The following is a 22854-nucleotide window of genomic DNA, read 5'->3' as shown; positions in this document are numbered from 1 at the left end:
ATATGTTATTTTCCCTACAGACACATGCAATATTTTATCCCGTTAGAAGCAGTCATCACAAGATGGCCAAAAGATAAGATAAGATAAGATAAGATAAGATAAGATAAGATAACTCTTTATTGTCATTGCACAGTCATACATAGTACAGTAGTACAATGAAATTGGAAAAACTGTCCTACGTCGGCACTACATATAACACAACACGACACGATATGACACATCACAACGTAACAAACAACACAACACAGTATATTAACTTAGTATAAAAAAGAAGAATAAGTGTATGTGTATTGCACACTGTTATTATTGCACATTAATTATTATTGCACCTTGTTATAAATATAAATATTATTGTTATCGTTTTAAACATTGTTACCTCCCCCTAAAAAGTCCAGGGAGGTATCCAGTCAGGTCAGCTATTTACATTGATCAGGGCTATTGCCCTGTTGTAAAAGCTGTCCTTGAGTCTATTTGTTCGGGACCTCAGCAGCCTGAACCTCCTGCCAGACGGCAGCAGCTTAAACACCCGGTGTCCTGGGTGTGTGCAGTCCCGTAGGATGCTGCGTGCCCTCTTGAGACAGCGAGTGCTGTACAGGTCCTTCAGGGAGGGAAGAGGATGTCCAATGATTTTTTGGGCCATGTTGATGACCCTCTGGAGTGCCTTTCTGTGTGCTGTGGTGCAGCTGGAGAACCACACACCGATGAAATATGTCAGCACACTTTCAATGGAGCAGCGGTAGAAGACGGTCAGCAGCTCCTTCTTCAGGTCCATTTTTCTGAGGATTCTCAGAAAGTGGAGACGCTGTTGGGCCTTCTTTAAGACCGCAGAGGTGTTAGAGCTCCATTGGAGGTCTGTGTCTATGTGCACACCCAGAAACTTGAAACTGGAGACCCTTTCCACGCACTCCCCGTTGATGCTGACAGGCTGCAGCTCGGACTTCCTCCTTCTGAAGTCAACTACCAGTTCTTTTGTTTTGGTGGTATTGAGGTCCAGGTTGTTGTCTGCACACCAATCTGACAGCCTCTGAACTTCAGCTCTGTATGCAGTCTCATCTCCCCCTGAGATGAGCCCCACCACAGTGGTATCATCTGCAAACTTGATGACTGTGTTGTCTGGGTGGGAACTAACACAGTCATGTGTGTACAGAGTGTACAGTAGGGGACTCAGTACACAGCCTTGTGGAGAGCCGGTGTTGAGGCTGAGGGCTGAGGAAAGATGAGGCCCCACTCTAACTCTCTGTACACGGTCTGAGAGGAAGTCTCTGATCCAGCGGCAGGTGGTGGAAGGAAGTCCAATTTCCAGCAGTTTATCTATTAGTCTGTCCGGGAGTATCGTATTGAAAGCAGAGCTAAAGTCAACAAAGAGCAGCCTGGCGTAACGGCCCTGCACTTCCAGGTGAGAGATGGTGGTGTGGAGCGTTGTAGCAATGGCATCTTCAGTTGATCTGTTAGCTCTGTATGCAAACTGGAGCGGGTCGAGTGTGGGTGGCAGGCAGGACATGATGTGACGTCGGACCAGTTTCTCAAAGCACTTCATTATAACAGGTGTTAGAGCAACTGGTCGGTAGTCGTTGAGGCTGCTAATGTTAGTACGCTTTGGCAGTGGGACAATTGTGGCTGACTTTAGGCACGGCGGGATGCAGGACTGGGACAGTGAAGTGTTGAAGATCTTAGTGAAGACCCCAGCCAGCTGGTCTGCACACTCTTTTAGGACCTTTGCGGTTACCCCATCTGGTCCGGTGGCCTTCCTGGGGTTCACTGCCCTCAGTGTGCGCCTCACCTCATATTCCTGCACTATGAGGCTTGGGCTGCTGCTGTCCGATGTTTTTGCTGCTGCTGCCTCTGGTCCCTTCACCTCAAAGCGTGCGAAGAAGTGGTTCAGCTCCTCTGCAAGCTCCGCGTTACCCTCAGTCAACGTGGTATTGCCAGGTTTGTAGTTGGTTAAGTGCTGAACTCCCTGCCATACCTGTCGTGAGTTGTTGGTGGTGAAGTGGTCTTCGATCCTTCTCTTGTACGCTGCCTTGGCCTCTCTGATGCCTCTTTTCAACTGAGATCTGGCTGCACTGTACTGCATACCATCACCGGATCTAAAAGCGGCGTCACGTTGCTTCAGCAGGACCTGGACCTCTTTAGTCATCCAGGGTTTCTGGTTGGAATACACCCGGAGACGTTTGTCCACAGTGACACTGTTGACACAGAAGTTAATATATGAGAGCACTGATGTTGTGTGCTCTTCAAGGTCCTGATGTTCGAACACGCTCCAGTCCGTGTTTTCAAAACAGTCCTGCAGCTGATGTGATGCACCTTCTGGCCAGGTTTTCACAGTTTTTGTGACTGGGGGGGCTCTTCTCCTAATGGGAGTGTATGCAGGGATCAACAGCATGGACATGTGGTCTGACAAACCTAGATGTGGTAGAGGGGTTGCTCTGTAGCCTTTTTGGATGTTGCTGTAGGCTTTATCCAATGTGTTTTTCCCCCTCGTTGCACATTTAATATGCTGTTCAAATCTGGGGAATACTGACCTTAAATCAGCATGGTTGAAGTCCCCAGCTATAATGTGCACTGCGTTTGGATGGGAGTTCTGCTGGTTGCTTATTGTCTTGTGCAGCTCCTCCATGGCAGAGTTAGCATTAGCATCGGGTGGTACATACACGGCCGTTACCATGACAACAGTAAACTCGCGAGGTATGTAGACGGGTCTGCACTTCACAGTCAAGTATTCCAAATCCGGGGAACAGTGGCTGTCTACAGTCTTTGTGTTTTTGCACCAGCTGTCATTGGTGTAGATGCATAAACCCCCTCCTTTGATCTTACCGGAGTGGCCGTTCCTGTCGTGACGGTGAACCGTGCGGCCTGCTAGCTCAATAGCCGAGTCCGGAATTGATGGCTGCAGCCAAGTCTCTGTGAGTAATATTATGCTGCTGTCCCGTACACTTATTGACTGCAATTTGTAATCTCAGTTCGTCGATTTTGTTGGTTATGGACCTGACGTTGGAGAGGAAAATACTCGGAAGCGGTGGCTTAAATGGCTGTTTCTTTAGCCGAGCTAGTGGACCCGCCCTGCAGCCACGCTTTTGCCTCCTTTGTTTACGTTTCCTCTTTGTCTTGCCGCTGGGAAGAACCAACCACGGAGACCCTGGAGCTCTTATTATGTCCTCCGGAATGCTGTGAAAGTGGTGGTAGTCCGATGTAATGCTCCTTGCACAGCGTAATCCCAAACTCAAAAGGTCCTGACGACTGTAGGTGGACTCTACTCGATGTATAATGATAAAAAGCACACACATCCACACAGATACACGTAGAGAAAGTAAAAAACAAAACACCGAACGTGAGGAGCAGTGAGCCGCTGCGTCTGTGCGCGCCCCCATCTTAGAAAGGGAATGGTTATAGTCACCAACAATACTCAGGCATCTGCAGTGTTTCAAATATGTTCAGTTGGTACAAAGGAACCCAAAATATGCCAAAACAAATGAACCATCAAAAGCCTGAGCCACTGTGTTACGTTTCGGTGTTGTCAGTGTTTTGTTTTTGCGTGACTGTCATGTGTTTCCTGTTTTACTTTGAAGGTCTGTTGTTATCTTAGAGTGTTCAGTTTACGTTTCCTTGTCTCGTCAGGTCTAATTTGCCCCAGCTGTGTTTCCCTCCTGTGGTCCATTCCCTGATTGCTCCTTCTATGTATTTAAGCCCTGTGTGTCAGTTGGTCATGGTCGCGATCTCCCCCGTGTTGTAAATAGTTTGGTGTTTTGTTGTAAATAAATAGTCTGTTGTAAATAGCTGTGAATGGGTTTGTTAATATTTTCGTTTGAGATACCTTCGTTTTGGGATTTTGGTGGAGAGCTTTAGTTTTTTTCTCGTGTGTTTTTTTTTTCTTATTTTTATTTTCATACGTTGCACGCCGGTTGCCTAGGCCGGGGTGTAACACACTGATACAGGGCAGTTTGGATCCATGCTTTTGTGTTCTTTATGCTAAAACATCACTGCTCTCGAGAAGATCTGCATGGAGGAATGGGCCAAAATACCAGCTACTGTGTGTGCAAACCTGGTAAAGACCTATAGTAAACGTTTGACCTCTGTTATTGCCAACAAAGGTTATGTTACAAAGTATTGAGTTGTATTTTTGTTATTGACCATATACTTATTTTCCACCCTGACTTACGAAATAAATTCTTTACAAATCCTACCATGTGGATTCATGGATTTTTTTTTTTTTTTTTTTTCACATTCTGTCTCTCACAGTTGAAGTGTACCTCTGGTGCAAATTACTGACCTCTGTCATCATTTTAAGTGGGGAAACTTGCACAATCGGTGGCTGACTAAATACTTTTTTGCCCCACTGTATATCTATTTTGACATTTTAATGTTTTAAATTGTTGTGGTTGTGCGTTGCCACAGATTATGTCCACTAAACATTGTATAGGGGTCACTTGTGCAAGGAGATTTTTGCTTCTGGCAGGTATAAGTGATCTAACTAAATGAATGGAGTTTAATGATTTACAGTTAAAAGCCTCTCTGGCAATTTGGATTTTCTATATGCACGAGAGAACCACAGCAATTTTATTAAACTTCATCATACTGCGTCGTCTAAATGAATCTGGTGCTTTAACAGGAGGATATATTAACTAAAATAAAATACACAGCGTAGCATTAATATTCTGAGCAGAGTTGAAATCGCTCATCAAAACATTTTTGTTTCTTGGAGAAAGCACCAGTGGTAGAAACAACCAAAAGCACAAAGCAGCTTTTCATATCCTTAGTCATAGTAGAGGTGGTTTCATTAATTTTTGTACATCACTCCCCGATGTCTGCTACAGTGCAGGCAAGTACATATGTGCTGCTGAGGGGTTTAAACAGTATTCTTGAGCCTGAAGTGATAAAAAAAATAATATATATATTTTTTAAAAATTAGCAAAATGTAAGAAAGGAAGTAGAAAACAGTACTGATGGTGTCTGCCGTTTCGCATATTAGCTCTGGAATAATGTTGGAACAATAAAGATCAGGTGTTGTTTTTAAAGCTGCCCTTTGTCACACGTAGCACAGGAAACTGTCCTGTTCTCATCCCTGGAAATACTCTGGTTTAGGCGAGAGGTATATAGCATGAAGAAGGATACGTGAATCATCCACAAAGTTCCCTGCTCAGGTCTCACATGAGCCCAAACGGACATCAGCCCTTTGTACTAGGTAGGTTAAAGTCAGTTTAGTGTCAGGTGTGACTGAAACACCTGACATAGTTACATTCTCATATGCAGCCACTCTGCTGATATCTGAGTTAAGGGTTGTAGTGAGTATATGAAAACAGCTTATGACAAAGCACTCTGAAAATGGAAATGGCACAGAGAGAATATCTTGTTTAAGATAGAGGACCTATAGTTAAACTTAGAGACTGGTTTAAAGTTCAGCTTTTCTGCAGAAAATGATAAATGACGGATTTCAAAGAACATCTTCTGCATGGCAAGACAATTACTAACAGCTGTTGTTATTAAAAAAAGAAAAGGAAAAGTGGATTTTGTGATATTTGTGGAACTCAATAGCCTCATTAGTTAACTCAGAGGAAGCTGAGTTTTTTTTAATATTCCCTGTATATTCTCTGTTAGCGCCTTCTTTGTTAATCTGTTTCTCCCCCTCTTTGTCTCCCTCTCAAACACACACACACATACACACACACACACACACATACATGCACACACACAAAAATAATAGTTGCCATGACTGTCCCTCCTCTCCACTTCCCCGCTGACCTGCACTAACGCTGTGCTTAACGATCCAGTCCTGAATATGCTTCAGTTTGTCTCAGGGTTTCAACTCCTCTCTCTCACTGTCACGCACACACACACACACACACACACACACACACACACACACACACACACACACACACACTTACTTCTGAAAAGCTCTCTGGAGGGCACGATGGGGTTCATTTTATGAATTTTGTTGCTTAAATAGGGCCACTTTTGGAAACGGCAACATGCTGTCCTCTCACATGCTTTATAGATTTGTTAATTACTTAACACAGTGATTTTCTTGTAGGCAGCTGTCGAGGAAGTGCATGCGCTCCTTGCTTGGGCATGGTTATCTGTCACACACTGTGTACTACGCTCGAGTACAACTGAACCACCACGCCTGGGCTGGCCTGTCCAAGTAGACAAGCTTTTCCTAACTGTGCCCACATACGGTACGCTGAGATCGCACTAGTAAGAGCGAATGGCCCTTGGGGGTCAAATGTGCTCAGGCGTGGTGCAGATTACCTAGTGTGAGTACACCCTTATTTACATAGCTGAGTTGAAATAGAGCAAAGAATTCACATCAGTTAGCATATTTCAAAGCCATGCAATCTCACCATTTAACAAATGAGCCTATTATTTGAAAACCTGCCACCTTTTATTTGTGGACAAGAAATGTTTGCACTAATTGCTTTTACCAATTCTTTGATTACAAAACAAGGAAACAGCTCAGGTTTAAGCATTCTGCTTGTAGTTTTAAGACACTTGGTATAAAAGCTAAGGTCTGCCCATATGTGTTTGTTGTCTTTCAGTCAAGCTCTAATCGGCCGTGGCATCAGCTCTGAAACATCAGTGGTGTTATATTTTGGTAACTCTTGACATCAATGAAGTGACATCAGTGAGCAGCCTCGAGCATCAACTTGTCAGAGGCAGCACAGCTACAGATCACTCTTCCCACTTGTTGAGGTCCAGTCCCTGGATCTGAGATAATCTCAAGTCCTACCTTTGCAATTCTCTTTTCTTCTAATCCACAACCTCAAAAGCTCCTCTTACAGTAGACATGATATAGTCCTTTCAATGGATGATACTTTGTTTCTCCAGTGAATGAAAAACAAAATATATGATACAATGTTCCTTTAAGCCAATTACTTCTTCACCACTGTATCTTTTTGTGGCGTCTTCCTTGAGACAGTCCAGTGCTGTAATTATCCAAGCATAGGGATACACTAATCTCTCGAGTCATAATCAATAAAGCTGACATAGAATGGATTTCTATACAGGAGTAAGTCATGTCTCTCCAGTTAAATCAAGAAAAGCATAGTGTAAGCCTTTAATCTGCTTGTAATAGGTTTCAGTAAAATTCTAGCCATCCTTTCTGTAACCATTGCACAGAAACCATTGGTGCCTATATGCAGTATTATGGTGCTACTTTAAATTATTAAGCCTCTATTGAAACAGATTAAATGAGAAATCAAGCCTGGCCGCTTTGATGCTGGAGCTCGTGTTTGCACATGTGGGTTGCTGAATGACTTGCAGAGGAATACATTTACGTCTGGTTACAAAATCAAAAATATAACCTTTAATCTAAAGCTGCTTCATCGAATAAAGGACTGGCTTTACCGTGGATTGCAGTCCTTATTAGACTAAACCCTTCCACATGAATAGCAACTGCTCAGTCATAGCTGACCTGACTATTCTATGCACGTCACGCTTCGCCCATTGTTATTTACAGTGGTTAACAATTTTATGTATTTTACTTATAAACAAAACAAGAAGTCAGAAATCTGTCTTAAAATCTGTTTAAAACTAAGAATTATCGTTTTTTCATTCATTATATAACGAAATGAACACTTGTTTTATACCATTGTGCTCATACCATTTTAAGCTCTCAGGTTTGCCTGAGAAGACAAAAATGAATCAACCTCAACCACTAAAACTATCACTGTAATTTGACATCTTAATCAAAACATCATGATTAGCTTTACAGTTTTTCCTAGGGTGTTTTTTAAAACAGGTAATTTAAAAATTTGTTGATAACAACAAAATCTAGATTTCTGCATTTAAAAACTCGTTTCAGTTAAAGAGCTTGGCATTCTGTTGGGTAAACCACTTCAGAAGCTTAACTTAAAAAGATAATGTTTTGTTTCTTGTGCTTAACTTAACTTAAGCCCTCTAATAACTGCAATTTAAAAGAAAACAATTGTTCTCAACTGGGGTGGCTATGTTATACGTAGCATGCTGATCATCTTCTACATATGTATATGCTGTCTGCAGCATTGCAACAGTTAACTAACAGTCAGTAAATTTGCCAAACAAAGCTACAGATGACTGTATTTATTTCTACTCAGCTGTGATCAGCTGTGATCTTCAGTCTCTCCTCTTCAATTCCTCCTTTTGTTCTTTTTACTTCAGGAGAAAAATGATGCTCCAGTGCTGCCGGGATTTTCACCAAGTGCCACACGGACATGAAAGGAGGCATGACTGACAGTAAAGCATTAATAAGCATGTCTCTTATGGCTCAGCTACATTGGTGGTGTACCACATCCTCAACAACAAGCAAAACACCAAATGTTCCAGACTCTAAACAGATCATTCCAACTGACGGTGTGACCTACATGACTCAAACTGCTTCAGCTTGTTACCTGTAATAAAGGTTTGCCGTCAGTTGTGGGTCTTAAGAGGTTTTGCTTTGTCTATTAAAGCGTGAGAGCTGAGCACTAAAAGGATTTGCTGATGGGACGCTGAGCTTCCATGTTGTCCATACTAGGAAAACATCAATCTAAAATTTGGACTGGATCTTGTTTAGATCCTGAAAGTTGGATCAGGTTTTTGCGACAACGAGACAATCAGTTGATCGGCATACCATCCCACCCATAAGCACCCATTGCTAGCAGATAAGCTGACATGCGAACATCTTTGATTGTTTTAATAATAAATAATAATCAAGTAAATTTATATTATCTGATGTATTTATTTTGTACTTTTCTTAACAAAATTAATTTTATTCATCGTTAAATTACTCACACAACTTTGCCTCTGAAGCACAAGATGAATGCAGTTAAAAACAAAAAAAGAGGTTGGATTTGTCACTCGAGTAATGCAAAGGTCTGCCAAATGATCAAAAAGAAGAGATGGAACTGCAACAACCTAACAGACCCACAGCACTTTCCCTCTAAAAGCAAGAGCCACACTAACACACAAGAATCGTTCGTCATTTTGGTGCTCTGAGCCGACTGGCCTACATATATGCCTTGCTAACACAATGCTGCAAAACACAAATCAAACGCCTGAAATTTCAGCCCATCGTTTCATTTTGGGATGCACATTGTTCCACTGAAACACCTCTGCAAAAACAAACACAAGCCAAAGCAGGACAAAGCTGCTTGCTAAGCTCGTTCTCATTGTTTCGGATGGGTGTCAGTGATGGCTGACTCTTTTTATAGTGTGTTTCAACATCAAAGCTCTGCACTAGAGGTCAGGCTACAGCAGCTGCCTTCTTCTGGTATACTCAGTGTTAGCCAAGTTGAGACTGTACTTTGGTTCACATGTTTACATGTTCACAGTGGCCATGATACCACATTAATTTTACATGGTCACTGTCTTTGTTTAGCTATGTTAACGTAAAAAATAACTAAAACCTGATCTGAAAGTGAGTAAAAACACTTTGTTACTGTACTAAAGTAGAATTTTCAGGTATCTGGACTTTACTTGAGTATTTATTTTTCTGACAACTTTTTACTTTTACTCCATATATTACTCCATAAATATCTGCACTTTCTACCCCTCACATTTTTAATACAGGCTTATTACTTCTGACTCATCTGTATCATTTATAGTACTCAGCGGTTAAAGTAAGCAGGAACGAGTGCAGGTGTCTGTAAGTTGTTGCTTCAGTACTTGGCGATCGTGGCTCAAGAGTCGGCAGTTCATCTTGTAATCGTAAGGTTGCCGACAGTCTTGGTCGTTGTGTCCTTGGGCAAGACACTTAACCCGTTGCCTACTGGTGGTGGTCAGAGGGTCCGGTGGCACCAGTGTCCAGCAGCCTCGCCTCTGTCAGTGTGCCCCAAGGTGGCTGTGGCTACAATGTAGCTTGCCATCACCAGTGTGTGAATGTGTGGATGACTGAATATGTAAAGCGCTTTGGGGTCCTTAGGGACTAAGTAAAGCGCTATACAAATACAGGCCATTTAGCATTTTGTTAGCACTACAGAAGAGGTGTGAGCATAAAGGAAGTTTTTTTAACCATCAGGTAATTTCAAATGTAGCGTTTCTATCAGCAAACACAAACACACAGACTGTTTGAGTGCAGTTTGTCGCACAGTGTGTTGTTAGTCTAAGATCCAGCTGCTGTATTTCCAGTGTGTTATTTAATATTATTTAATAATTATTTAATAATTGTGTTATTTAAATGTTGCAAGAAAATATACAGTAGTTGGATGGAATAAAGAGATTAGATTGCTGTACTGTGACGAATATATAATAAAGCACTGCGTCGGACTGGTGCATAGTGGCTTTAGTACTTACGGATAGATTAATTCACTGAATTCAACTTTTATACCAGCTGTAGGTCTAGTATGAGACAATATACAGTATACTACTAGTGTAGGAAATGGAAGCCAGCCAAGACAGCTTGTGAAATTGTTGACATGTTGTTCATTAAGTTTTGTAAATCCACAAAGAGCAGCAGGTCAGCTGATCACAGCCTGTACACTATAAAGTCTACTGGAGCTCACGCTAGGAATTTTGGAGTTGGGATTCTTTTCCCCACACTGAGCCACTGCAACTGTACTTAGGGTTGCTCCATCTCACCTTACCCCTAGCATCCTCTTTACATCAGTGAATCATCTCTGAGGCCTTCCTCTTCAGCATCCTGTGTCCAATATATGCACTATCCCTCCTCTGCACATGTCCAAACCATCTCAGGGTTCCAACTTTGTCTCCAAGCTGCTCAACCTGAGCTGCCCCTCTGATATACTCATTTCTAATCCTGTCCATTTTAGTCACTCCTGGTAAAACATCTTGTCACTTTCTTCCTCCCTTCACCTCTGCCACCTTCAGTTCTGCCTCCTGTGTTTTTGTCAGTGCCACTATCTACAAACCATCATAGCAGGACTTACTACCATCCTTCATCTAAATCCATTTCACTCTTGCCACTATCCTTCTGTCACAAATCACCCCTGACACTTGTTTCCACCCGCTCCACCCTGCACACTTTTCTTCACCTCTCATGTCCAACAACATTGCTCTGGATGGTTAACCCCAGTTATTTAAACTCATTAACCTTCAATATTTCTGCTTCTACGTTTCCTTTTGCACCTGCCTCGCATGCATTCTGATTTTCATTATTCTTTCCACTGCATACCTCCACCTCTCCAGGCTTTCTCCCACCTGCTCCCTACTTGCATTACAGATCACATCATCTGCTTACACCTTAGTCCTTAGAGACTCCTGCCAGACCTCATCTGCCAGCCTGTCCATCACCACTGCAAACAAGAAGATGCTCAAAGCTGATCCCTGATGTAATCCCAGCCCCACCTTAAACCCATCTGTCACTGGTACTGCACACCTCACCACTGTCATCATACATGTCCTACGCCAACCTCATATACTTCTCAGCCACTCCTGACTCATATATACATGATCACATATCCTCTTTTGGCACCCTATCATATACATTGAAGCTCCTCCTGACCTCCCCTGTACTTCTCCATCAACATTTTCAAAAAAAAGATCACATCTGTAGCGCTCTTTCTCTGGCATGAAGCCATACTGCCGCTCAGTCATCGTCACCTCTGTTCCTTTCACCTACATGTCCATTGAAATCACCTCCAATTGCCACTCTTTCCCCCCTGGGGACACTCTCTACACTTCACCTAATTTCCTCCAAAATTCCTCTTTCTCTTCTAACTGACATCCAACCTGTTGGGCATACATACTGCCAGCATTTAACATCACCCCTTCGATTTCCAGCTTCAAACTCGTGATCCTGTCTGACACTCTCCACCTCCACAACACTGTTTATATACTCTTTCTGCAAGATCCCTCCTACTCCATTTCTCTTTTTATCTACACCATGGTAGAACAGCTTCGATCCACCTCGAGTGCTCCTGGCCTTGCTTCCTTTTCCACATCCCCTGCACACATTATTTCTACTTTCCTTTTTGCCATAATACCAGCCTCCTCTCTCCGTTTACCAGTTATATTACTACTATACTACATTAAAAATCACTACTCTCATTTCCACATCTGCTTTTCCTTTTCTCCCGCTGCCTCCTAACACGTCTTCACTCTTTCCTATTCTTTTTGTCTTAAGCCAACAGTAGCACAGTTTCCAGTTTCCAGTGGTGTCTCACCATCCCATTCACAACCCCCAGAGAGGAGAGTAGAGGGGGTCCACAGTCCAGCTGTTGAAATGCAGGATGAGCGAAGTAGATTCAAGAAACTCTTTCTTTGACATCGACTGTATCAATATCGAAGTGTATAGATGAATATAGGTTCCTCCTTTTCATGTAAACCGAACGGGCTTATTCTTATTCTGAGAGTCTCTCAAGACTTTTACTTGCAGATTCCAGCAGGCTACCATTAACTATAGAGATCATTCGGTCAAATTGTGAATCAATCAGCCTCATTGCTGTGAATGTGTAAATGTTGCAATGCCAACTGTGCATAACGCTGCATGATTAATGCGCAGATACTGCCAGAAAAAGTAATGATTATAAGAACCATTGATAAGCTCATTTCTGCGCATATCAGCCGGCACCCACCAAGGCTTAAAATGAAGCCACTGTGGAAATGCCATCTTAAAAGGCCAAACTTAAACTAAGAAACTAGTGATGTGTGATACCACTGATTTCTTTTCTCATCCAATACCAAGTACATTTCAGCTTTGAATCAGCAATACTGATCCGATACCGATACTTTGTAGAAAAACTTAATGTGTTTGGAAAATCATACTAAAAAGTAGTGTGCATCACCATAGTGTATGCTAATCTCACCCTAGCAGTACCTGTCCCTCTCCTCCTCAAGTCATCACCAAATTCTGTGTTATAATTGACTTTTGTTTGTTTTTCACAAGATTTGTGGCCTTGCAAACCATGTCTTGGCTGTTTGTGGAGCTGAAATAGCTCCACACATGACTCCACGAGTGAGCGAGCCATTTATACAGCCGTATTTTGTACCACTATGACAGGCAGAAGAATCCGATCTGCACACCACTAAACCGACATATTTACAACCTGGAAGAGTTATTTTAGTATCAGTTGGTAATTTCCCTCTTCATAAAAACAGGGTGGAGACTGACATGTAGCCAGCAGCTGTCTGCTAGGCCTCACTTCTGTTGAGTTATTGAACTGGACCTCTCAACCTGCGTTCTGATGATGTTGGATCATTTTGGTGAGTGAAATTCTACTATTGTTCTAGTGTGTTACTTGAAATGAATTAGCAGGTATCTGTATGTGCATGTGCAGAGCTCATAGTACCTTATTAAAAAGAAGTTTGTTTGCTAGCATTAGCTTACACTAGCATTAGCTTATAACTTAGCACTTTGACTACTCTTACAAATACACAAATAAATAAACATAGTATGCTAACAATCCAAATCCAGTCAGTGATTTCAGCATAGTCAAGTCAATAAAATCAAAATCAAAAAAAAAAAAAAATCTTTTATATACAGTCTATGACATAGGCTTGTCATTGGCTCTTTATGGTTAGATAGGTTATGTAGAAAGCTGGACTTCACTTCCAGGTATACTGGGATTTCTAAAGTGAAAAGTGCCTTCGTGTTCTTATAGTATAAAGCTGATTTATTTTCTTTTGTGTGCACCATTTATGACTTTTGAGCAGACTTATATTTTTAATATAAATGTATATTTTAGAAGTGCTTAATAAATGAGGCCCTTAGGTGGCAGGAACCTGCCACAACACAAAAATCCCATAGCTTTTTGTGAAAAGAAGTGCTGCACTATACAGAGCATATCTTATAGCTGTTTTCAGTATGAGCCAGAGGGTTTGTCTTATCTAGAATGTGCATAGTGCACTCTATAATTTGAGAATAAACTGCAAGAAGAGCAGAGGCTTTGGTTCCCAACAGCATACAAATGTGCACCAAAGCATCCCATCATTCTCACAATACGACCTCTGCAGGGATTTTAACACCAATTGCATCCATGTGGTGCTGGATGCTGCCTCATCGATTCTGCTCAGCAGTGTCATCAGTGTAGGCATGGAGTTTCAATGCTTTTTGCCTGATGCATGAAGAGTTGTTATTGAGTATTGATGGTTTACACAAAAATGATGCGACTAAGTATCTCCTCCTGAGCTCATTGACTACAAAGCTTTGGTGTTGTTAGAAATTAGAATCTGACATGGCTGATGACTTTGCGGCTCTAGATCCCAGTGGTTGTCCTTTCTTACCTGCTAATGAGGAGTACAGTGAACACGGTTCCTCCAGATACAGAGAGAGCCATGGCTGCTGGAGGAGTGAAGATGCCAAGTGGAGTTTATCTGGAAAAGGGGCACACAATGGAGAATAACATGCCGTTTAATGGGATGCAAGTAATGATAGCAGTCAGGAAATATAGATTGTGCTGTGCTTTGAAGACCAAACAGTTTTATGCATTTCAACGAGGATGCAGGGCAGGACTTGTGCAGGATCAGTGACCTCTGGAGCTTTGCTTTCCAGCTGGCAGGCAGCACAGAGGGGCACATGTGTGGCCCCTTTTTCCTGTTCCAAGTGTTTAAAGTCTGAGGTTCCAAAAATACATATTTTCTCTTTACTCACATGATTTTTATCACCCAGGTAACGGTGGTTTCTCTGTGCCACTTGGTTATCTTTAATAGATTCCCTCAAACACTGAAATGTAAGACACTCTTTCCTGATGTATTTCTAAATCACACAGTAGTGAATAACTGTGCTGGTCTGCCTTAGGGATATTCTCTTGGCAGCATAATGGCCTCCTGTTAATGATTTCACCTCACCTCCAAGTCTGGCACTGAGCTTGGGTGAAAAGTAATAAAGCAATTTCCAATGTCCTCTCATTTCTTATATCCTCCTGCACTCCCTCTCTCTCTCTTTTAAGATAAAAGCGCACAGAAACCTTTCAGAGACCAGAAAAAACCGAGACCCAACGTGCCATAGATGGCAAGTTGGTCTAAGGAAATATTTAATGTAAAGTTGAAAGCAAACTTCTGTGGCTATGGTGTTAAAAGTGTCTTTACTTTGGTCCAAGCTTGAACTACAGTAAATCCTGTTGATGGTAACATTACATTTTTAGGTAAGGGATTGCATAGCAGAGGGTACACAGTTCTAAAGCAGGTAAGAAATGCCTCAATCCCAACAGGCTTTACAGTGAAACATGTATAATGCATACACAGTAAGGGAATACTACATGAATATATGAAACTGGGAATCCAGAGATACATTATTGAGGACTAGGTTTCTCCTATTCTCTGCGCACATAGTGACACTGAGGACATGTGTACTTATTCAGCCATTTTGGTCATAAATGCAGAAAGAATGGTGAAGACACAGTATGGCCGACTTCCTGTCTCTGCTCTCGATGACACGACTGAAGCTGACAGAAATGCAGTGAAGTTTAAAATTCTCTCTCACTTCTTTCCATTATGACTCATACATAAGTCTGGTCTGTTGATGTAAAAATGCATGTGCTCTGAAGTGGGCATACATGTATTTTTAGAACTTAAATCTTCTTTCTTGTCTTTGCACGCAGTTAAACTATCTTGCAATATTAAACTGAGATTTGATTGTCATTGTGATGATTAAAACAAGTTCGATTTTTGCTTTAAAATGACTAAAAGCGCGTTGTCCAACGTTTTTATCTGTTCACATTTATTTATTCAGGAGGAAGCTGTAAAACTTTGTGAAAGTTCAATACGAGTCAACGAGTCAGTGAAGCTCACTTCTGTCTGATACCCGTGAACTTTTCTGTTGGTAAGAGCTGCTGTTTTTGTTGCTGTTAGCAACTGTTAGCTGCTGTTCGTGAAACCTTCTTGGAAGTGGATCGAGTATTGTTGAACTCTTATCGAATAAAGTCTCATATGATGTGAAAATATATTCAAGCTGCTTCTCAGCCATTAGCTGGCATAATAATAGCTTATAACCAGCTGTTGTTGTTTAACCAGCTTATTGTCAGCTGTGTGAAAACATATCTAATTTGCTGACAATGAGTAATAGCATAGAATAGAATAGAATTCAACTTTATTGTCATTGCACATGTCACAGGTACAGGGCAACGAAATGCAGTTTGCATCCATCCAGAAGTGCTTTAGTGATATAGATATATTACAATATATATTAGCAATAATATAGATATGTAAGTATATTACAGAAATGGGTCGATTACGGTATGTAATATGTACACGGTATGAAGTATGTTATGAATATGCTATAACTATAAGTATGTACAGGCTGTGAGCACAAGCTATGTACAGGCTATGAACAGGATATAAATATGAAAAAAATAGAATAATATTGTGTGTAATTATGTTTATGCACATTTTCATGTGTAACATGAGGTGTACTTCATATGCAGACTATCTCTAGCCACACACACACAGAATGGCAGTCCATCTGTATTCAAGATGACGGGACAAACCGGTGCTGCTCCTGTGTATTTTTAATGGATTAACTCGAAGTTCATGAGAATGCATCAATTTGTTGAAAAACATAATTGCATACCAATCAAAGTATATTTATGATTAAAACATTTTTTCTATTAAAGAACAAAAAAATGACAGAAAAATTCTGTTAACTTTCCCCCTATTTCCAGTCCAGAACTGTAAAGGTGCTTTTTACACCTATCCCCTACTATTCCCGTTCAGCATTCAATGTTTTTTGGTTTCTGATTCTGACAGACTGCCATTTATCCAAGTTCTATCGCAGATGAACAATAAATACACAGAAATATACACAATAGGGTCATAAAGTAAAAGATTAAATAGTAGAATCACTTGTTTTTGTTTTGTCACCAGGTGTAGAGTAGCTGGATTCGTCTGTTACTGTCTGCAGATATATTTTTGATGTCTTGGTTGTATTTATTTACAGAGCACCAGTGCAGTACAATATTACAGAAAAAACCTAATGATCCCCTATGAGCAAGCATTATGAAGGGAGGGTAGGAAAGAAGAACTTCTTTTCAAGGTAAGAGATCTCTGGTAAAACAGGGCTCAGGGAGGGATAGCCATCTGCCTCGAGCTGGTTTTCATATTTTATAGTTATATGTTATGCATGTGTCATGGCTTAAGGGCTAAATTATCACATTCTGTTCTGGTCTATTTCTCTCTCTCTCCCATATATTAGTAGGTTAAACATTATCTTAATTTACCAATTATTTTAATGTAATGATTTTTTTTCTATATGTGGTAGTTATGAAACACCATTCAATAATAATAAAGTCAAATCATTTCAGTTTTTATTTATGCTAAAAGAAAAATAATACGTAGATATATGAGTGTCTCGGTTTTGGACCAGTGTACTGTTACACAGCAATAAACAATATATACATTACTGCAAATCAAACTAAGTTACTGCCCATTAGAGTTTGTGGACTTAGTGGGAGAGTAATTTCAACATAATAGAAGACTGAAATACAAAATTATACCCACTCACCTGACAGCAGTTCAGCCTGTACCTTAGAGTACTTTACTGTACCCTGGAAAGCTATTCAGCCAACCAGGAATACCTATTTGAAACCTGTTTGGATTCTATTATTAGTTTGTTTTTTATTGTTTTCTCTCAGCTTTTCAGCTCCACCTTTTAGCCACTTCTTCCTCACTAAACTTTTTCCAAAAGGTGCGGGCGGTTGAGTTAAGAGGTCTGATTTGGGTAATCCAGTGTCAGTAATTAAAATGGGCCGCTGTAAGTGCTTGTACAGAAGCCCTTCAAGACGGCTCATTGCCCCAAAGTGCGTCGTTACATCTTGAAAATGCCAGATTACCAGTCCAGCCCTGACTACAAAGAAATACAAAAGAGCTTTAGCCAAAGGGAAGAAATTTGGATTTATAAATTATAGGTCAGTAAATGAAATCATTTTCTTGTCTGATTTTGACTGAATTTGTCCAGGTTTGTGGACGAGTCCTCTTGCTGGTGGCGTTTTAATTCAATTCATTCACATTTCATTTCTTTAAATAACCAAACAACAACAACAGGTGATGACCTTGTAAGGTAAAGGGCCTACAGTAGAAATGACCTTTATAAACAGGGGTGCACATAAGGTGCGCATTTGCTGTCAAAATAAAAGACACGCACCAGATAAGAAGTTGCAACACACTTTTGCGTACATAAGCTTTTCTGGAGGAGGACAGACATTTGTTTAGAACTCTTAAAGGTGTCGAAGAAGCAAGCTCCTTTAAGCAATTACTTGGTGTTCCTCCACCTTCAAAGAAATGTCAGAAGGAGTCCGAACCGCAAAAGAAGTGCGTATTCTCGGAAAAGAGGTTGCAGGAGGTGAGCTGGCTTCAAACAAATGATGAATGCACAGAGTTGTGGTGCAGAATATGCCGTGAAAATCCCACTCTATATGTACGCAAACGTTGCAACTTCTTATCTGGTACGCGTCTTTTATTTTGACAGCGAATGACCACTTATGTGCACCCCTGTTTATAAAGACCCTTTACTGGTAAAAAAAAAACAAAAAAAAAACCCCTCACATCCTGTGTGGAAGTTGAAGGTGGATTTACCTCTATTGGTGAAACACCTATAGAAAAGAATTCAATATGTTCATGGACGCCTGTCTTGTCCCTGATGAAGGCTTCGGATGAACACGTTGGACTTATAGGTTAAATATAGTTATGTCATGAGAATAAAGGCATTTTAAATATATATGAAAAGAGAGTGCCTTGGAGGTTTTGAATATTTCAGCTTACAATAAAAGGATAATCACATTATTATATAAAAGATTTAAAAATGTTACAAAATAGCTTTTTAGCTGTAGAAATGACTGTGGTTTAATGTAATGACATCATTTCTAATCATCTAACAATATGAGGATCATTCCCTATTACCAGAACAGATTTAAGAATTACAATAAATGAATGTCAGATTTTCGACAGCAGTCATGTCAAATGTTTATACTTGTGTATCATGAAATGTTTCTGAGATTTACTTTGTCTGTGGCTCTACACACACACTTACTCAGTGAGGAGAAGTATTGGGTCAGACAGAAAATGATAAGACTGCAGAATGATTTGTTTTGGTTTTCTCAGCAGGTGTATTTGGACTCATCTGTCACTGTCTGGGGATAACTTTTTTATCTTTGGGCAAATGTAAACAAATGACACAACACTGTCAGACAGGCTGTTTGTAGTCTTATTTCACAGCAACAACACAGTACAAAACCTCGTACCAAAACACATACAGATGTGGAACTGTGAACATACAGGGCTGCCACTTTAAGTACTAAAGATCTCCCTACCTGTTATTTTAAGAGACAAGACAATGAGTTCTTGATGTCTTAAGTTAGGTAGACCTGGCCCCACATCTCAAATCAGTTATGGCAATTCTTCAGCCTGTTTGTCCGTCAGACTGGTCTGACATCGGCCTTAACTCAGTCACTACAAAAAGGATACCCTAACGTGGGATGATGGGTAACAGCTTCCCAAAGTGATGCCTGTCTTTCATCTCTGACTCCGACTGTTTGCAATTTGATTTTGAGCCGACTTGAAAAGGGCAGCAGCAAATAAAGAAGATAAGTCAGGCAGAACTGAGTCACTTTATCTAATTCAAGGGTTTTCTCTCCTTTGTTGCTCTTCAAGGTACTTATTCCAGGCATAGTGAATGAGTCAATAGCATGTCAACCTTTGTGGCCTCCAAGCGGTTAGTCTATACCGAATTCTCCTCTTCCTCCAGTTATTCACATTTATATCCTTCAAAGCTGTGATTTAGTGAATCATGGCAGTGTTGCTTCTTCTAATTTTACATTTTGCTTCACCTCGTTGTTGCACTAAATTGCAATAAATATCAAAGTTGCAAGAGTATAAAAGAGTCACTAACTGGTATAAATAATGTTGCACTAACTAGTCGTCACTTTCTTGTTCACTGTGGATGGAGCAAATGCTACACGTGCATCAAAACAAGAAAGCTGGCTCACAAAACTTAACTATAAGTGTGTGAAGCACGTGATGGTGTTGGTTGAGAATTAAAAATCTACGCCAACAAGGTAGTCTATCCTATCAGATATCTTTAAACGGCAAACTGATTACTCACTCTTATTCACTGTGGACCGTTCTGCAAGCACTCTCTATGTGAATAGCCAATTTTGGTACAGTGCCATTATTAGGATGTGAGCAGGCTTTGTGTTTATTGTGTTTATTGTATGTGTATCACACTTCAAGACACCCACAGAAAGTTCTTCAAAAAAGAGGAAGGCAGCGCAGCAGACGGCAGTTTCTAGGTTGGGACTATAATGACTGAAAGCTCAATAAGTTGATTTAGGATGTATTGAAGTGTACTTGATGATCTAAAAGCTTTCGGAAATGTAGTGAGCATGACAACTATACAAAAAGCTAAGCACAGCAGCAAGCGTATTAAAATCACTTCTGTGCTTTAGTAGGAGACAGTGAGAAGAACTGATACGACTGATTTTTACTGTCACATGTCAAACTTTTCATAGCGCACTGCTCTATATAGGAAATCCCACTTTTTAATTCTTGCAGTGCTCTTCACATTATTGAGGAAACTTACCAACAATTCATTTAATAAAATACATTTTACTGGTTGTTCACTGCATCAGTGGACTGGGTTAGGGTTAAGGTCAGGGTCATGAATGTACAACTTTAACTGTGTGGTGACAGGCATTTCTACTCATTACTGCATCTACAACATTAATTAGCACGGTATTTCTTTAGTGCTCTGGTGGGACAAGCTGTTGACAGGGAAGCTGTAATGTCTTGTTTAACTTTGGTCAAGAACAGCAGGATTGTGACCTCTTTATGAGCTTTGAAAACCGTTTCTGGGGCAAAGACACTAAGCATTTGAAGTAACTATTATAAAACTTGACTGGTTACTGGTTATCAAGGGGGTTGCTAAGTCCAAAGACAATAAACAATGTAGCCATGTACCTTTTTACTATGACGATTCAGACTCTTTTCCTATAAAAAGACCAATATACACAGTAAAAATAAAGTCGTGGGCTATGTTAAGTTACATGGATATATATTTCCTTATTCTCCATTTTATTTTACACAGTGCAGTAACCAGTATAAAAATTCTGAAAAAATAACTTGATTTCATTCCCCTAAAAAATGATGGAGAGTATGTGTACCGTAGAGGGTTATAAAATTAAAAAGTCATGCTGTGTTTATGCTCCTTTTTTGTCACTGGCTGTTTTATGTGTTGACATGTATCCAAATAACTCAATTCATTACACCTGTCAATGCTAATTACACATAGAAATCAATAAAAGTCAATGTTTTATATACATTTTGCACAGTGTCCCAACATTTTTGAAACCAGGGTTGTAGGAAATTTGTAATAATTTCCAATATACAATCACACTTGCTCCTCTAGCTATTTATTAAGACACATTAAAAATAAAATACATGCTTATGCATTTTCCAAGAATCCCATTTGTAGCTTAAGCACATGTGTTTTATAAATCTCAGACCTGCTTAAGCACCTGGGTACAGCACCTGCTTTGCAATTTCATATGACAGAGCAAGTTGGGGTTCATGCAGGAATAGCAATGTACCAGAAGAAAACAAACCAAGTTTTTAGAAGACAAGTTCACAGAAGCTGCAGAGAAGGTTATAGCCAGGCAAATTTTTCATTTCAGTATGAGTTGCTGCTGAAAAAAGCAGGACAAAATGCCCAAACTGCAAAGTTCATCACAGGTTCAGACAGATATACATCTCAACCTGCAATAACCATACATATATTTGCTAAGAAATACAAAAAGGTCAAAAATCTTCATGAATTTGGCAGCTTAAGAGCACCTTAAGTTGCCAATAGGCAGTACCCTAGAGATCAAGGACTTCTGCTTTATCTCTACAACAACAGCTTTCAAGATGATACATAAGATTAGGTGCAAAAAAGAGAACATTTAAAGTCAAATGTATGTAAAACTGCTCCAACATGAATCCAATGTGCTGGGCACGTCAAGCTCTTACGTTACGACTCTAGAAACAAAAGTCTAATAAAGAGTGTGCTGTCCTCACACAGACTCCAGCTCCATGTTTTTCAGAGCCTCACTTTTTAAAATCAGATTCCACAAGTACATTAAAACAAAAATAGCTCTAAAAGAATCGCTAATGTCTGAGTGATGGAGCAGAGTGATAAAACATTTCACTGTGTGGTGGAACAGTTTCATCTCTCATCAAAGTGTCTTAGTGATGTTGTCACTGTAGGTTATTTAAGGTGCCTACCACAATTTAACTAACATCTTTCATTACATAAAAAGGGACTTCTGACCTCCTTAAAGATATTCCCTCAGTCTCATTTTCTCCTCTGTCTATTTCAAATGCAGAAAGGCAATGTCGCAGAGAAACATTAGGGACTTTGGACTTTATCCAGGTGGAAGCTTCTCCTCCCCCCTTTCATCTGCAGGTTTAGAAGTTTTGACTTCTACTTCTCATCATACAGTAGAGGTCTCTTGTGTCCTTAAATCTGCATTATTATTAGGCTGAGCTAGCAACATTGCTGCTTAAACACACACTATGGAGAGAAATGTGCAGGCTTGGAAATACAGCAGTGATGACAGAGGTGTGGATGATGAGGAAGAGTGGGAAGAGACGATGAAGTCATTAAAAATGGAAGTTGATGTTGAACAAAAACGTGATAAATAATGTGTGGTTTAAACTAGAGATGGCACGATACCACTTTTTTATGTCCGATACCGATACCGATATCATAAATTTGGATATCTGCCGATACCGATATGAATCCGATATAGTGTTTTTTAATCAACAAAACTGTTTTTTTAAATATCTTGCTGCATTTTGTATAAGTTCATACTCAAGTTTAAAACAACAACTACACTAAAGCTATTCTGTTATACCTGTATAAAAAAAAAATATTTCATAGTTCAGCAATACTGATCAATCTAATAAACTTAGACCTACACCATCCTCCCTATTCTGGTATTTTAAAGAGTACTTAGCGTAAATATTAAGCAACCTAAC

The 22854-nt window shown here is 40.2% G+C and overlaps 1 protein-coding gene across 2 annotated transcripts in view; it reads right to left on the bottom strand.

The window, feature by feature from the left end:
* Positions 1 to 22854, bottom strand: part of LOC113034802 (gamma-aminobutyric acid receptor subunit pi) — an 84146-nt gene that overhangs the window by 49556 nt on the left and 11736 nt on the right. For both annotated transcript variants that reach the window (XM_026189856.2, XM_026189855.2), the window contains one exon: positions 14134 to 14223. In XM_026189856.2, coding sequence (XP_026045641.1) covers positions 14134 to 14186 — 53 coding nt within the window. In that variant the 5' untranslated portion in view covers positions 14187 to 14223. The remainder of the gene's footprint in view (positions 1 to 14133; positions 14224 to 22854) is intronic.

This window comes from Astatotilapia calliptera, chromosome 13, assembly GCF_964374335.1.
Source record: "Astatotilapia calliptera chromosome 13, fAstCal68.1, whole genome shotgun sequence".
NCBI classification, from domain to species: Eukaryota; Metazoa; Chordata; class Actinopteri; order Cichliformes; family Cichlidae; genus Astatotilapia; species Astatotilapia calliptera.
Note: the sequence above shows the minus strand (reverse complement) of the source record. Positions and strands in the feature narration are given on the sequence as shown.